The 18,684-nt window shown below is 38.9% G+C and overlaps 1 protein-coding gene across 5 annotated transcripts in view; it reads left to right on the top strand.

Annotated features, from left to right (window-relative positions):
- Nucleotides 1-18,684, top strand: part of l(2)gd1 (lethal (2) giant discs 1) — a 206,530-nt gene that overhangs the window by 179,188 nt on the left and 8,658 nt on the right. For all 5 annotated transcript variants that reach the window (XM_071679117.1, XM_071679114.1, XM_071679116.1 and 2 more), the window contains 7 exons: nucleotides 952-1,264; nucleotides 4,475-4,862; nucleotides 8,492-8,652; nucleotides 11,283-11,403; nucleotides 13,709-13,894; nucleotides 16,780-16,976; nucleotides 18,011-18,163. In XM_071679117.1, coding sequence (XP_071535218.1) covers nucleotides 952-1,264; nucleotides 4,475-4,862; nucleotides 8,492-8,652; nucleotides 11,283-11,403; nucleotides 13,709-13,894; nucleotides 16,780-16,976; nucleotides 18,011-18,163 — 1,519 coding nt within the window. The remainder of the gene's footprint in view (nucleotides 1-951; nucleotides 1,265-4,474; nucleotides 4,863-8,491; nucleotides 8,653-11,282; nucleotides 11,404-13,708; nucleotides 13,895-16,779; nucleotides 16,977-18,010; nucleotides 18,164-18,684) is intronic.

The raw sequence follows: 18,684 nt of genomic DNA on the forward strand, positions 1-18,684 counted from the left end.
AAGATTCAAGTATCCCTCAGGTTTTTTAGTTTGCAAAATGCAGTGCTTATTATCAATGTTCCTACTACCATTTTTTGTGGATTTTACCTCTAATAGTGTAAACTCATCCATGACTTTTAATTCTTCACCATTCTTTCCAACCCACTGTGACATTTCCTCTTTTCCAGTAACGAATCTTACAGGGTCTTGCCTGTGCTTTTAGTATACTCACTCTCTTTATCCTCCTCCACCTTACATTATACTTGGCAGCCTACCATTCTATTATATTTTATTTTCAGATTTTGCAGACAACAGCAAAATCTTAATATACCCTTGCCTTGCTGTATGTGGTATCACAGTATGCAATTTTACTATTCCGCAAGAAATCTACTTCCTGTCCCTCTTTTTATGTGGTCAAAATTTGCCATGATATAGATCTGTGATAGAAAGTGTGCCAAAACGTAGTGAGCGTTGGCAGGTGGAGTAAGTGAGGGTCGTGGGTGGAACACACCACATTCTCACCAGCGGGTTAGTCTCACAGTTACTACCATTGTGTGCGTATCTGTGCTACTTTTGTGATTGGTTTATACCTGCTGTTGTTATTTTACTGCAACTTACAATGTTTTTGTTTGTTAATATGGCAGACAAACAGAAGAGAACCTCTCTGACCTCAGAAATTAAGCTAGAAATTTATTAGATTTCATTTCTATTTATCATTGTTAATCCCTAAAGTACTAATATGATGAAAATCTTATCGAAATACATTTAGGACTTGATATTCCACATTGTTGTTTACATCCCATTTTTCTCTATATGGGAGGTTTTTGCAGAACAACAGTTTGTAACTTTCAATCTGTAGTTAATAGAAACTCATCTTTTACATTCCAATCCTCCTCATGCTTTTAGATCAGTCACTACTATATAAAACAAGTTGAGATATAACAGATACTGAGTTTTGTTGTATGTTTTCAGATTCAGTCGTGGCCTTAAAACTTTGACGCAAATGCAGAAGACTGTCAAGGCTGGCAGGCCTATTAACGAAGATGAAATTCCTCCCCATATTGTAGTCAGAGCAAGTGGTGGCAATACAGGGGGATCATCTGACACATCATCCACCTCTTCCCCAGCTGTCTTAACACCCTCAGAAGACCAATCTCCTCCACCAGTTCCCCCTCATACCAGGAGCCCTTCTATTCCTCATACTACTATATCTCATGATGTAGTTTTTCATGGAGATGACAAACCTGCACCTCAGGCAGCACAAAGATCAGACCCAGGGAAACAAGTGAGATCATTTTTTGTAGTGGGAGAAAATAAGTTCATCTATTTTCTTAATATACTTTGCCAATACTCAAGTTCTGAATGGCCCATATGGAACCACCTCTAAGCATGACATTTATTGTACATTATTACTCATTTTTCTTACACCTTGTTCCATTATATGTCCCTTCATCACTTCCTGTAACCCAGTCTTTTATTCTTTCCTTAAAATATTTCAACTCCCTTCTCTTATGTACATACATTTATTCTTCCCAGTCCATTTCAACACTGTGTGATCTAATTGAATAATTTCCTCAGACAACTTACTGTCACCTGACTTTTTCATTCTTTTCTTTGTTGCGTGTCTTTCCTGTGGAGGGAGACCTGTGGCTTTTGCTGATTCTTCTTCCATCTTCTCTTTCCCAGTAATCTGGTTTTTGTACCTTTACTAGTATTTTGCTTTGGGGCCATCTGGCTTGAAAATGGATGGACATGTTCAGTAAACTCAAGCTTTTCTTTATGGTATTTGAAAGTTTTTATATACATCAGAGTTTAGACACCCAAAAGAACATATATTTTGGACTGCTGTTTCTTAGTTTCACTTAGCACAGATGAAACAAAAAAATACCTTTTTCAAAACCAAGGTGCACAGATTTGTAATTTAAGACATTTCTTTTGTCACTAAAATAATTTTTTTATTCCATCATTGCAACCACTGTTCATGAAGTTAGTCTCAGAAAGGTGTTTCTTTGCCCCTACTGTATATATCCAATTTGAGATTTAACCGTATTTGACTTGTGCAGGGAACAAAGCTTACAGAAAATATTGAAAAGTTGTGTCTGTCATTAGTTGGCCATATTTCATTCTTTGTTCATGAAATATGGCTTAAGAATGTTTGTGATTACCATTATTAGCTCTCTCTAGAAACTCAAAAGAAACCAAAAATATAGATTTTATTTGTTAATCCTTTCTGTTGATGAACCTTGTTGGCTGATACATTCATAAATTGATCTTCATAAGCATTGGCACAAAGATATTAAGGTTATATATGGAGGGAGGCATACTGCAATCTCAAATGAATATTTGCCTGTATAGTGTACTTTTGATTCCATAGCCATTCCTTAAGAACCAGACTCTTACTGCTTTTTAGATATTTTTCTGCTTTCTTTCCATGTCATGTAAAGAAATGTCTCTGCCCCTATTTCTGGTAAAGGATTCAATCCCTGATTCCCCCACCCATTAAAGTAGGACCAGGAACAGATGAAGGACAGCCTCATTTGGTGATATTCACACAGTAGCTATCATATGTATTGCACCAAAACCAGAGCCCCATATACACAGCCAAACCTCACAAACCTTTCTTTGGTTTCCTCGACTGCTTTATATTCCTTGGTTAAGCTCATTGACAGCACATCATCCCCTGCTTACCAAATTGTTCGTTTGCTCTGAACTTTGCACACTTCATACTCTCCTGTATGTTCAGGCCCTGATCACTGAAAGCATATTTCCCTATACCCATCCATCTAGTTCTTAGTTTCCCCTTTCTCCTTGTTCCCTCCACTTCTGACACACATACACTCTTAGTTAGCCATTCATCACTGATTCTTTCTGTATTTCCAAACCACTTCTGCACACCTTTCTCAATTTTCTCAGTCATACTCATCTTACTACCAAACCTCTCTCTTGTCCAGTCATTCTTACACAGTCAACTCTCCTCCAACAAATTATCCTCATTTAATTTGCAACACAGTCACCCTATTCACTTTTCTTTATCAAGATTTTATACACCACATCCATACAAAATTATCAGGACTACTGTACCATCAAACACACCCGCCTTTTCTTTCATAGACAGTGACCTCTCTTTCCACATACTCCACATTCCTCCAAACACAATACATCCACCACCATCATTGAGCACATTCAACAGTCCTCAAAAATATTCACTCCATCTCTCACCTCTTTGCTTACCACGTTTCCATCTGCTTCCCTCACTGTTGCTCCCATTTGTTCTTTTTCACTTCTCACACTACTCACATCTTTTCCAAAAAGAAAATCATACATTCCCCAAAATTCATTGATATTCTCTTGCACCATCTCTTCATTTGGCAATTTATTCAGCTCACACATCTTTCTGTTTACCTTGTACCTCTTACTCTTATATACCTCCCTGTCACTCCTTTCCTGCAGATACCTCATAAACCTCTGTCACTCACTCTCCTTTCCTGCCGATACCATCCATAAACCATTATTTTATCTTTCATCAGTAATTTAACTTCCTCATTGCACCTCTTACTAACTTTTCTCATATGCCCACATCTCACCCAATGCATACCTTCCACTTCACACATGTAAATGCTGCTTCCCAAATACCCCTCCCACTCTCCTTGCTTCATTTACTCTCATCCTGTGCTAATTTTCATTTAGTCTCTCCTGGTATATGTGAAGAGAGATCTTTTTTTCAAGCTCATTCACTTTCACCCCTTTTTTGATACTTCATTTCTTCTTTTAAAATTGTTTCAAACTTTCATACTTGACTCCTCTAAGAAATGATTACTTTTAAAATCATTGCAAACTTTCATACTTGCCTCCTCTAAGAAATTTCATCAGACGTTCCAGTGGCTGCCTTTCTCAGCATGATCAAATTCAAACACTTTTCCTTTGCGTGCCTATGATTAGCACAGTCCAGTGGCCCCACCCACACTCTCCCATGTGCACTTAACATATGCATCTTTTTTTAAACCAAGTACAGTACATCATCCTCTTTTGCATTCAGATCCCTTAGCACCAAGGTTTGATCTCCTGCATCAGAAGTGCTGAAGTATTCTCTCTTCGAAAAAGCACCCCATTCATCAGACTTCACTCCTCTCACTACCTGGTACATTAAGCATATAACTGTCACCCACCAGTTGTAGTGAATTTCCATTCCAATTTATATCAGCCTTGAACTCAGTTTCTTGTACTCGCTGTGTTACACAGCTCCACAGCTCCTTTTTCAGAAGTGCCACCCTCTGACACTAACCTTAAAGTTTATTTTGTCTTAATTTCCTCTCATTCATGACCTGCAGTTATTGTTTATGTGTATAAGAAGATGTGTGAGTTTGATGATAGAAGTTTTGATATAATATGTTGTTTGGAGTAACAGTTGGTAGTTTCTTGTATGTATAATGTACATATACGTATCTATAGATTCATAAAATATTCCCAAAATTATTACAATTTTTCACCATTACAGCATCCTCTTGGGCCATCTGTTCAGCAGAGTAACCCTTCATCTGGGAAACCAGTGCAACAAACCACCACATCAAGTGGACCACCACTCCAACGAACCTCTTCCTCCTCAGACCCTCTTAGTATAATCCGTAGCCTTCACAACGAGTATAAGAGAGCAGCACTTGCGTCCAAGAAACAGGGCGACAAAGAACAAGCCATTCAGTACATGAGGACAATGAAACATATGGAGCCAATGCTCAGAGCTGCTGAAAGTGGTCAGGCTGTAGACTTGACCAGTTTGCCAGGACCTCCAGGTACTCTTATCCTACAACATGATCTGCAGGAAAGAAAACGAGAAGAGAGTGCTCCTGTTCTGGAACCTGCTCCCCTTGAAGCAACATCTGAAAATAGTGAGTCTTTACATTACTGTAGCATCAAATATAAGTTCACTGGTAGCATGAGGACATAAGTTTCACTTATATATATTGTTAGGTGCTTTCTTAAGTGATACATGCTTGCATTCATCATATGGAAGTCTCACTGTCTAGAGCTATGAATTGAAATCTGTTGATCATATGTTTAATGTAAATCAAGTATATCTAATGCAGTATGTGTTGCTGTGAATGTCTTCTATTGTTTCTTAAAGTCGTAACATTTGCCGTTGTCAAACATTGATGCTTCTCTAACAGTGGGCTTCGCATATGTGTTTGACAAGTCTACAGATTATTGTATTCCTCTTTACTATTTCATTTTCTATCTATCTAAATCTCTGACATATGTTCTCTCCTGATACTCCCTCAAGGGGGTGGCCATGGCAGTTGTCTCCATAGCTAGTGAATTCGAGTGCTGCTTCTTAGCCTTTAGTGCCTCACCCTTAACAGGCAACTGGCAGAGAGCAGCTCTAGCACAGTGTTTGCAGAGGCTCCTACTTAATGGTCATACTGACTACTTATAGGTAATGTTCCTGACTACTACTTCTACAACTTGGGTATACTATTTCATATTCCTTTCATCAGGGATAGATGGCTTGTCACTCTGGATTTCGGAAAAAGTTGTCCATGTAGTAGATTTTCTGCTGTTCAGGTTATTCAGTCAATCATTATCATAGGGAAAATACCTTAGATATGGAAATTAGTATCTGTTACTTTGGTGTTTCAGGATGGTGATGAGAAATGTGTACTAAATTAACAAGTTATTCCTTCTTCAGCTGTAGGAAAAGTAATTGAAACAATTAAATCCAGTTAGGCCTTCAGTATGCTTGAGAGAAGTTAATGAATATAGTCATTATGACTGCCATTGCAACTGAGCCTGTCTTACTAGTTAACTATCTCACTTAAAAGGTTTCTGTATAAAAGAAATTATTTATTTATTTATTTTGCTTTGTCGCTGTCTCCCGCGTTTGTGAGGTAGCGCAAGGAAACAGACGAAAGAAATGGCCCATCCCATCCCCATACACAATGTATATACATACACGTCCACACACGCAAATATACATACCTATACATCTCAATGTACACATATATATACACACACAGACACATACATATATACCCATGCACACAATTCACACTGTCTGCCTTTATTCATTCCCATCGCCACCTCGCCACACATGGAATACCATCCCCCTCCCCCCTCATGTGTGCGAGGTAGCACTAGGAAAAGACAACAAAGGCCCCTCTCGTTCACACTCAGTCTCTAGCTGTCATGCAATAATGCCCGAAACCACAGCTCCCTTTCCACATCCAGGAACCATGGAAGCGGAAGGGAATCATAGGGTGGGGGAGGGGGCGAAAATCCTGGGAACCTTGAAGAATGTGTGGAAGTCGAGAACATTATCTTGGAAAGCAAAAATGGGTATGTTTGAAGGAATAGGGGTTCCAACAATGTTGTATGGTTGCGAGGCATGGGCTATGGATAGAGTTGTGCGCAGGAGGGTGGATGTGCTGGAAATGAGATGTTTGAGGACAATGTGTGGTGTGAGGTGGTTTGATCGAGTAAGTAATGTAAGAGTAAGAGAGATGTGTGGAAATAAAAAGAGCATGGTTGAGAGAGCAGAAGAGGGTGTTTTGAAATGGTTTGGGCACATGGAGAGAATGAGTGAGGAAAGATTGACCAAGAGGATATATGTGTCGGAGGTGGAGGGAACGAGGAGAAGTGGGAGACCAAATTGGAGGTGGAAAGATGGAGTGAAAAAGATTTTGTGTGATCGGGGCCTGAACATGCAGGAGGGTGAAAGGTGGGCAAGGAACAGAGTGAATTGGATCGATGTGGTATACCGGGGTTGACATACTGTCAGTGGATTAAATCAGGGCATGTGAAGCGTCTGGGGTAAACCATGGAAAGTTGTGTGGGGCCTGGATGTGGATAGGGAGTTGTGGTTTCTGTGCATTACACATGACAGCTAGAGACAGTGTGAACGAATGTGGCCTTTCTTTGCTCTGTTTTCCCTGGCAATACCTCATTGACGCAGGATGTGGTGATACTGTTTCCTGTGGGGCGGGGTGGCAACGGAAATGGATGGAGGAAGGTGAATATGAATGTGCACATGGGTATATAGGTATATGTCTGTGTATGTATATGTGTATATGTTGCTATGTATATGTACATGTATTAGTGTATATTTATTATAGATATGAATAAATAATTAGCGTGTAGTTATTATTGTATGTATATGAGTGGATGGGTCATTCCTCATCTGTTCCCTGGTGCTACCTTGCTGACATGGGAAACGGCAATCAAGTATAATGAATAAATAAAATGAATATGATTTTCATACTTGATTGCCGTTTCCTGCCTTTGTGAGGTAGCGCTAGGAACAGATGAAGAAAGGCCTCATCCATTCGCATCTAGCCGTCATATGTAATGCACTAAAACTGCAGCTCCCTATCCACTGCTAGGTCCTACAGACTATCCCATGTTTTACCACAGACGATTCACCCATATATGTATGTGTTACACATGTATATATATCACCTGAAACAGATTTAACCAGTTATTAGTAATTACAAGGACAAAGAACAAAAGTTGCATTCCTCCACTCTCTGCCATAGGGTAACTGAGGCAGCAGTTCATGTCATGTGACTTTTTGGACTGTATCATGCTGCCAGGCATATGATATCTCCACCGTAAGCAAGTAATACGATTTGTTCTTCAATTAAAACCTGATGTATGAAAGTGATGTATGAAAGTCTGATTTTAAACAGTAGTCACTGGATCTCTGCAGACACTGTATGTATATGTATATATACCAAGCATATTGAAGTGGGATGATATTGGAAGGTGTTTTGCCTCTTTATGCAAGAGTTTTAATGTTTGTGGTTGTTAGCAGTTGAGGATTGTTCTGAGTGCACTACTTTATGTGGTTTCTATCTTTAACATATCTGCAAATGAGAGTGTGGATGACAAATTGTAGTTGTCCGGAAAAATTTGAAAAGTAAGAGAATTCCATGGTTTGACTATGTTGTGAAAGAAGTACATATAATATCAACCAGTCATTGAGTTGTTATTGCTCTCATAATATCAACCAGAGTTGTTACTGCTGTCACAACATCTTTGACATACCGTAACCCTCAGATGCAGAGTGTCCTCATCTGAAGATGGCATACAAGCATTCAACTCTCGATCAGAATCATCCCCCCCTTTGTGTGAAGCATCAGGTGCAGAGGAGCAGCAGTCTTATTTCTACATATCTAGTCTCTGTATATGGGATATATGTAGCAAAACCAGAATCTCTTGCTCTCTCTCTAATTATATCTTCAGAGTGATAAAAAACTAGCATTGTGTCAAACAGACAAGGTTTCATTTAAGTGGCAAGAGGGTACAAGTTGATGAGGCAGATTGCTTTAGACTGATATCTTTAAAGCTTGACTGGCTGCTTCAGAAAGAATTATACAAGGCTTGAAAAGGGTCCCCAGTTTTTTGGTGGTGTTATTGTCCATGTAAATTTAAGCTGTATTTCCTCCTTATATCTTTTAGCTGCTTATACTATGAAAACATGGATAGAATTACACTTCAAATCTTCTTTGCTTGTTATTGACAGAGTCCACATTACCTTCACCCCCAAGTGGAACTTCATTGGAATCAACTGGTATAGAAGGAAATGCCAACACTGCACCTGGGGGACCACCATCTCCATCCTCAGTGTTAGAAGCTCTTGAGCAACGACTAACTAAGTATGCTGAGCAGTATGATAAGGCCAAGGTGAGATATTTTAGATTTTATTGATTTTGTACATGGTACTTAATGTTCTCTTTCTATAAGGGTCAGGAGAAGGGGTCTCAGATATGAAAGTTTTAATGGATCGGAAAATGATAACCATCTCTGTAGCAGTCTTGATATCCCCTGTAAATTTTGTGTGGGGTATTCTAAATCCCTTTAACTTATGTTAGTAAGCTTCTAGGCATAAGGTACTCCAGGAGTACTGTCAGGCATATAAGGTGACGTGTGATTTTTTTTTTTTTTTTTTTTTTTTTTTTTTTTTTTTTTTTTTTTTAAGTGTCATTGTCTCAGACAAATATGACTTCTAAGAGTTTTCATCACAACCATCAGTTATCTTGTGAGAGTCACAGCTTGACAGATTAAGACAACAGGAAGATGCAGATTTTGTGAAGGCCTCTTGGCATCTCAGTATTGACTGACCAGTGAACAGTATATACATATGTCTATGTACTGCAGTGGTGTACGATATCAACGTGGCTGTTTAATTTGTTCATGGATGGGGATGGTAAGCAAGGAAATGCAATCTTCGTGGAAAGAGGGGCTAGTATTCAGTTTATAGAGAGTGAGGGGGGTGCCTGGGAAGTGAGAAATTTGTTTGTTGATGACACAGCACTGATGGCAGATTTGAGTGAAGAACTGCAGAAGTTGGTGTCTGAGGTTGGGAGTGTGTGTGAAAGGAGGAAATTGAGAGAAAACATGAATAAAAGCAAGGTTATTAGGTTTAGGGACATTTTAGTTTAGGAGTTTGAATGGTAAAAGTGTTTTAGATACATGTTAGTGAACATTGCAGAGATTGGAATCTTAGAAGCAGAAGTGACGTAGTGTGGTTGAGGCAGTGACGGTTCATGAATCATTGAGGAATGTGTGGAAAGAGAAGTCATTATCTGGGAAGGAAAAAATATGTGTGTGAAGATGTAGCAGTCCCAACAGTGTGTGGATGCAAGACATGAGGCTGTGCGGAGGACAGTGGACTTGTTGGGAATGAAATGTTTGAGGACATTATGTGATGAGGTGATTTGATCAAGCAAGTAATGATTAGGTAAGGAAGAGGTGTAGTAATGAGAAGAGTATAGCTGAGAGAGCTGAAGAGAGTGTGCTGAAATGGCTTTTACATATGAAGAGAATGAGTGAGGAGGGGTTAACAAAGGATATACGTGTCAGAAGTGGAGGGAACAAGGAAAAGTGGGAGACTATTTTGGAGATGGAAGGACGAGATAGATAAGATTTTGATTGCTCAGGGCTTGAACATGCAGGAGAGAATAAGGCAAGCAAGGGATGGAGTGAATTGGAGCAATGTGTTATACAGGAGTCATATATATATATTTATTTTATTTATTTTGCTTTGTCGCTGTCTCCCGCGTTTGCGAGGTAGCGCAAGGAAACAGACGAAAGAATGGCCCAACCCACCCATATACACACATATATACATACACGTCCACACATGCAAATATACATACCTATACATCTCAACGTATACATATATATACACACACAGACATATACATATGTACACATGTACATAATTCATACTGTCTACCTTTATTCATTCCCATCGCCCCCCCGCCACACATGAAATAACAACCTCCTCCCCCCTCATGTGTGCGAGGTAGCACTAGGAAAGACAACAATGGCCCCATTCGTTCACACTCAGTCTCTAGCTGTCATTTAATAATGCACCAAAACCACAGCTCCCTTTCCACATCCAGGCCCCACACAACTTTCCATGATTACCCCAGATGCTTCACATGCCCTGGTTCAATCCATTGACAGCACGTCGACCCAGGTATACCACATCGTTCCAATTCACTCTATTCCTTGCATGCCTTTCACCCTCCTGCATGTTCAGGCCCCGATCACTCAAAATCTTTTTCACTCCATCTTTCCACCTCCAATTTGGTCTCCCACTTCTCGTTCCCTCCACCTCTGACACATATATCCTCTTTGTCAATCTTTCCCCACTCATTCTCTCCATGTGACCAAACCATTTCAAAACACCCTCTTCTGCTTTCTCAACCACACTCTTTTTATTACCACACATCCTTCTTACCCTATTATTACTTACTCGATCAAACCACCTCACACCACATATATATATATATATATATATATATATATATATATATATATATATATATATATATATATATATGTAAGGATATTTGGTGGAATTGCATTAGGTTTAGGAAGCCACCTGTTCGTTGTAAAAACTATAATGGTTTTTTGGGAGGAAACTTTGAAATGTGAATGGATAGTTTTTTATTAATTCAGTTAGAAAACATTATGCTTAATGATCTTGCTTAACTGTTGTGATTTTTTTTCATATGTATTCGCCATTTCCCGCATTAGGGAGGTAGTATTAAGAACAGAGGACTGAGCCTTAGAGGGAATATCCTCACTTGGCCCCTTCTCTGTTCCTTCTTTTGGAAAATTGAAAATTGAGAGGGGAGGATTTCCAGCCCCCCACTCCCTCTCCTTTTAGTCACCTTCTACGACACGCGGGGAATACGTGGGAAGAATTCTTTATCCCCTATCCCCAGCAATAACTGTTGTAAATATCTTAAACAATAAATTTGATTATTATGTAGTTTTATTGTTACTATTTCTATTTCTAGAGAGAAGAGAACTCACGTAAAGAACGCATGAACCAACGTATTATGAAACAGTACCAAGATGCTATCAAGAAACACAAAGCTGGAAAGCCTGTAGACTTTGATGAACTTCCTACACCACCTGGTAAGATAGCTGTTTATGGTACACTTGTGTTTAATTGCCACAGCCATCCTTTACTATAAATTGGATCAGCAGCCAAGGCTGTAAGGGTTAGATACAGAAGAATTTCGTCAGTAACATAACCCTGTTATAATTTGGAATTTATTTGCTCAACTTACAATTATTCAACTTGCGTTGGATCACCCTGTCACAAGTCATGGTATAGGGCATGTGAAACATCTGGGGTATACCATGGAAAGGTCTGTAGGGCCTGGATGTGGGTAGGGAGCTGGTTTTAGTGCATTACACATGACAGCCAGAGACTGAGTTGAACGAGTGTGGCCTGCTTTGTCTGTTTTCCTGGCACTACCTCACTGAATCCAGGGGTAGTGATGCTTTTTCCTGTGGGGCGGGATGGTGTCAGGAATGGATGAAGGCAGGCAAGTATGAATAAGTACATATGTATATATGTATATGTCTGTGCTTTTGTATATGTATGTGTGTATGTTGATATGTATATGTGCATGTATATGTGAAATGGTTTGATCACATGGAGAGAATGAGTGAGGAAAGATTGACCAAGAGGATATATATGTCAGAGGTGGAGGAAACAAGGAGAAGTGGGAGACCAAATTGGAGGTGGAAAGATGGAGTGAAAAAGATTTTGAGTGATTGGGGCCTGAACATGCAGGAGGGTGAAAGGCATGCAAGGAATAGAGTGAATTGGAACGATGTGGTATACCAGGGTCGACGTGCTGTCAATGGATTGAACCAGGGCATGTGAAGCGTCTGGGGTAAACCATGGAAAGTTTTGTGGGGCCTGGATGTGGAAAGGGAGCTGTGGTTTCGGTACACTATACATGACAGCTAGAGACTGAACGTGATCGAATGTGGCCTTTGTTGTCTTTTCCTAGCGCTACCTCGCGCACATGCGGGGGAAAGGGGGGTTTGCATTTCATGTGTGGCGGGGTGGCAACAGGAATGGATAAAGGGCAGACAGTATGAGTTATGTATATGTGTATATATGTACATGTCTGTGTGTATATATATATGTATACATTGAGATGTATGGGTATGTATATGTGCGTGTGTGGACATGTATGTATATACATGTGTATGGGGGTGGGTTGGGCCATTTCTTTCGTCTGTTTCCTTGCGCTACCTCGCAAACGCGGGAGACAGCGACAAAGCAAAATAAATAAATATATATATATGCAATTGGACAATCGCATGTTTACCAAATGGTGTCCTAGCTTTGTCTCTTTGATGTATATCAACTGACTGTTATATTTCTTTTTTATGTCTCCCCTGATGATGTGACTATTACACGAAAGTGCAATTGGGAGCTTATCGTGTTTCATTTTCCCTGTGGACTCAAAGGAATATACATATATGCATTTGTACATATCTATACTTGCTTGCCCTCATCCATTCCTGGCAACATACTGCCCCATAGGAAACAGCATCGCTACCCCTTGCTTCAGCGAGGTAGCGCTAGGAAAACAAACAAAAAAAAGGCCACATTCATTCACACTTAGTTTCTAGTTCCCTCTCCACATCCACATCGGTAAGTATGGTTGGGATTCAACAGGAATTGATGGATTTTGTTAGATGTGAATGTGCTTAGAGGAGCAACAGTGAGAATATTTGATCATTTCTTTTTGAGGCAAGAGTAAAAGTTGATGATTGTTTAAGGGGAGAAGGAAATGACACTTGTGAAGTAAGTGATGAAACCAAATGAACTTGGAAAAGTGACTCATTTCCAGAGATACTAAGAGAGACTGAGTGAAGAATGGCTTAGGGTGAGAATACTTCAAAACTCAGGGAGTGGAAGAGCTGGGAAGGTTTTGTATTGAAGCAGTACTTGAATAGTGGATTATTGAATGTGGATGTAAGGGTAATAAATGTACATGGGCAAGGAAGTTCTATTTCTGATGAAAAGAAAGGGGAGGTGTGTGGTTAGTATTTGCTGATCTACAAACAAAGAATTCAAGTGATTTGGAGGTGTTAAGGAGAAAGTATCCAGCAGTCATGAGACAGGTACATGCTTTGAAACTTAGGGCAAATGAGAGATGCGGATAGTATTGATAAACATAGTAAACAAAAATGTTTTGGGAAGAAAAGAATAGAGTGTAAAGATTATGGGGACAAATGTTGGTAACAGAGTGGAAAGTGGATGGTTAAGAGATATCTGATCTGTTCCATGAATATTAGGAACAGAGATAGATATGTATGTGCTATATATTGGGAGGAGATTTGGTAAGTGATGAATGCAGGAAAGTTTTGTTTCAGCACAGATCTCACCAGACCTTGTGTTTATCATGTTCAGGTTTTCCTCCAATCCCTGTTGGTGGTAGTAAACCAGAGGCTGCTCCTGCTTCTGCTGTACCTTCTGCTGTTGCATCTATTGGAGAGAGTAACCAAGTTGATAAAGAAAGACAAGAAGCACCAAAACCAAAAGCACCAGGTGGTCAGACAGCTTCTACTGATCCTAAAACAGCTCCTCCAACTAATGGTTAGTTTAGGTCTCATCTGATGCAGTATATCTGCATTATGTTTTCACAGTATGACTAAAGAATTAGTCTTTTTTAATGTGATAGTTAAACTCTTAACATTCTTCCAGGCCACCTTATTTTAATGGAATGGAAATGTAAGTGCTGTACAACATTATGCATGAATATATGTTTGTGTATGTACAGTGAAGCCCTGCTTGTCATTTCTTAGCTAATTCAAACATAGATTTCTAGATATTTTTGTCTGAAGTGACTAAACGAGCTGAACACATATATGAACAACCAGTATGTCATGTGGACTTAACCTTACCCATACGTGATTGCTGTGAAGGGCTACTCTAGGCTCACCTTTCAGTCCCAAGACCCATGTAGTTTCACACAACCTGAGCAATTATACACAATAGCTATGATAACCACCAAAGCCAGTTCACTAACAAACCCTTCAGTCTCATCACCAAACCCACTACACATACATAACCTTCTGTACTCTGGTTTCACACGCCTGCACCACGTAGAACACCATTCACATCTTGTCTTCAGACCCCCTTTATATTACATGCCATAGTTGCCTCATGACACATACATAATGACACTTACAAAATGTAACCATACAAACTGTTAACCTGTCCCACACTATAGGAACTCAAAACTAATAATCTTTTCTTTATACTCCAATTACTAGACAATGTCATATCCTATTTCAATATTGTCTTACAAAAACAGCAAAAAATGTGCTTTCCCAGGATCACAGAAAGCAGTTAAACAGAGATATCCCTTCTGGTTCACAACCTCATAAAACAACACAGTGTTGTAAAAAGAAAATGACAGTAAATGCTACTTCTAAAGAAGAGTAAGTAGCTTTATCACCAAACAGCAGAAAACAAGCTGGCACAACTTTCACAATACAGTATAACAAAACAACAAAAAACTAAGAAGTACCTAATAAACATTCATACTTCACTCACCCACACGTGAAGGTATGCCTACACTACACAGTACTATTTCCACACTCAAGCAATGTGCAGACATTCTCATAAAACACTGTACAAAGATTAGCAATAAATCTAAAGTACGACAAAATAGTGACCAAAAACTCACTCCTTAAAACACGCACCAACCAAACCTCAACTTAAAACACACCCACTAAACCTCATACTTAAACACACCAACTAAACCTCAGACTCAAAACACACATCAACCAGACCTCAAACTTACTTTTTACTATAACTGACACATAACAGGAAATTACATATATCAGTCAAAAACTCACACTTCTAAGGTCATGACTTCTGCTTAGAGTACCTTGCCGTCCCATAGTTTTGTAACTCCTTACACTAATGTAGAATCATCCTTGGCTCCACCACAGAACATCCAGACATTGACATTTGGAACCTGGCATACTTAATACTTTCATAAATCATGGCAAACCCCCCAACTTAACCCTCTTTTTACTGCCTCATTACCCTCATATCCAGTGTCCCTGATGAAAAAGATAGATCCTTAATGTACCTTTGTTTTTCCATGGTGGAGTGCTGAAGTTTCTGAATGCTACACATGGCACCTAATATTAATGGTGGCTTAGAAATCTCATCTCAGATGATGTTTGTTGCAGATGATCATGTACTGACAAATATATATGTCACAGTTTTAGGTTTAAAAGAATCAACCTTGACATACCCGTCCACACCATACTGATATAACACTTACTAGACAGCTCCAACCTTCCCAAACCTTTGTCCCTTATCATACTGATTTCATTGTATATGAATAAAGCATTAGATGCAGAACTTTGACAAGTATTCAAAAGGAGAATACTCTTCACCTTGCTATGAAACACCTACTCAACAAAAAAAGCACTTTAACATGATCCCTAACCTCTCTCCAGAGTTCCACCTTAGGAGAATTGTTAAGAAGACCAACTGTTTACTAGCAAATGTTAGAATTGCATTCAAGCTCATGGATAAGGAATTGCTCAGCAAGCTGTATCACATCCTAGATAAGGCCAAAAGTAGCATATGTTTCTTAGGTTTTGTCACCACACCTAAAGAAGCACAAAGAGCTAATAGAGAAAGTCCAGAAGAGAACATCAAAGATGATACCAACATTAAAAGAGATGAGTTATCGGGAAAGGCCAGACGCATTAGATTAGCCCATCATGGAATAGAAGAGTTGTGGGGTGACATGATCATAATTTTAAGTCTTTAAAGTAGATTGTGATGTAGATATTGAACATTTCTTCAAAAGATGTAGGGATAGAATGACCAGAGAACAGCATGACGTTAAGAAAGAAACTTATTAAAAAAGATAAAAGTACTTTGAAATTAAGGAACTTGTTATAAAGATAAAAAGAGGTAATTTTTTAGTATAAGCTTGGTGAATAGATTGAAAAAACAGTGATGGAATCATAAATGCAGACATCTTAGAGAAGTTTAAAAAGTTGCTTGGTAATAGAGAAGGTCCAAGGGATCGGGCATCATGAGTGTAAAATCACTTCCTTATACATTACAGATTGATAACTGAATTAGTTTGTTTTTTTGATCTAGAAAGAGTTTCATTGATACTTTGCCTTATATCTTTACTGATCCTTATGCTAGTGTTCTTACAGTTGTTAATCTCAAGTATGAAAAATTTTCAGACAGAAACATCTTTTTCAGTAACAAATACTTAGCATACAAAATCATTCTTTGATTTGTAAGTTAGTGAAAAAGTAGAAGTACCAGTAAGTAATGAGCATCAGTAAAGATCAGGTAAGAAATAGTTGTATTGCAAGACAAATGTGTGAATATTAAGCATTGCTGAATAGACTTTAAACATTACTTACATTTCCATGAGTGTACTCACATGGGTTTTAATAGATATTTTTTTCTTTTTTTCTTTTTTTTCTTAGTGAGACAGGCTCCTCAGTCAAGAGTGGAAAAACAACTGGCATTCCTTACCAAAAGACAAGGGCAGTTTAGGCAAGCAGCTCTTGAAGCCAAGAAGCGTGGAGAGATTGAACAAGCCAAGGAATACCTGCGAATGAGCAAAGGTTTTGACCAACTCATTGAAGTCACTCGAAGTGGACTGCCTGTTGACATGAACACTGTGAGTACAATATGTAGATGCTGTAAGTGGTGTACATTATTCAAAAGTGTAACCATCTGTTTATTTATTTCAGAGTAAGGTTTTTAGAAGATTTAGATGTTTCTTACACTAGTATGTGGATAGCAGTTGGTAGGCAGCTGCCAACCAGGGAGGTATATTACCGGTACTGCCCACTTAGGTATCAGGAAGGATAGTGACAGCTGCATAGTCAACCAGCATATCAGTGGTTGTCATGTTGCACTCCTATGACCCAGGTAGCTGTCTTCTCTTTCTGCCTCACCCATGCATGGACTGGTGGCATTCTGTCCACACACATAACAATCTCTCCTTGTCACACAGCACTTGATAACATTAAACTTGCACAACTCATTCTTTGTAACTCAAGATTTTCCTGTTGTAAGGAATTCGTGTTAGTTCTACCCTTTGACATAATGTTGGGAGCAGTCGATAGAAGTAGTAGGTAGGAACATTAGACAGGAGCAATAGGTAGAAGAGGTTAGTTGGAACATTTAGGTGTGAGCATTATGTAAAAGCAGAGGGTCATAGCATTACATAAAAGTAGCCTGTAGGAACTTTAGGTAGGATCCTTTGTCAACATTGTGCTAGATTTGCCCTCTGCCAGTAGCATGTTAAGGATGAGGCACTAAAAGGCTAAGGAGCAGCAAACAAGTTCATCAGCTATGGAGACTTTTGCTGTGGCTACCCCCTTGAGGGAGCTCCCAAAGGGAACGTGCGTCAGAGATATAGATTGATAGATACGCTGATATAGGTATTATCAGATGATTTTAATGGCTCCTTCATGTATGATTTTTGATTGTTGAAAAATTAGCTAATCATAATATATAACCTTGATGAAGGTAACTCCAGTTGTTGTGTAACCTTATGCAGGTGGAATCTGGTAAAGTGTCAGTGTTATGTTTTGATAATTTGTGTATATATATATATATATATATAGAATAAGAAAGTAGTCGTATATTTGCTGTTCTTTTTCTAACTCTATCACTGTCTAATGGTGGTGTTTTATCTTGCTATAGGTACCTATCCCTCCACAAGAGCAGGTACCTGAAACAAACATAGACTTTGAGCTTGTAAGTGCAGATGACTGTGTTGTTGCCCCAGCTAACACCAGTGGTGATGTTGCTATTACATACACCAAACTTGAAGAGGATCTTATTGCTCAGATTAAGGTGTGTGCAAAGTAAGGAACTTAATCCTGCATGCAATGATACATACTTATGGTTGGAAAAAATAAAAGTGAAATGATATTGAATTAATGAAATATATTGAGGTTGACAATATTTTGGGATACAACATAAATCCACCATTTTTATATTTACAGATTTCTCATTTCTTGCTCTGTTCATGTTTTCATCCTCTGTCAGCCAAGATATGGTTTTCACAGAGTAGTACAGAGGTTCTTTTTAATGTATCATACATCATAGTTTGTAGTTCCCCAAATCTTCCCTCCTAAGCTGCTTGCCTAGGTCATTCAAGTTTCAGATCTCTTCAAAGTCTCGAGCTTGGTCCTTAAAGTTAATTCAGATTCAGAAAGATAATGTGGCCAACAATACATGTAGCATCTCAAACCAAGGATAATGTCTAGAATGCTTATGAAAAATGATACCTCACATGTCTGGGGAGTGGTTTCAGGTGGGTGTAGGAGTGATGATTGAGACTGGTTTAGGAGTATATTTGTTTAGTCTTCATT

Source organism: Panulirus ornatus, chromosome 29 (genome assembly GCF_036320965.1).
Source record: "Panulirus ornatus isolate Po-2019 chromosome 29, ASM3632096v1, whole genome shotgun sequence".
In the NCBI taxonomy this organism is placed as follows: domain Eukaryota; kingdom Metazoa; phylum Arthropoda; class Malacostraca; order Decapoda; family Palinuridae; genus Panulirus; species Panulirus ornatus.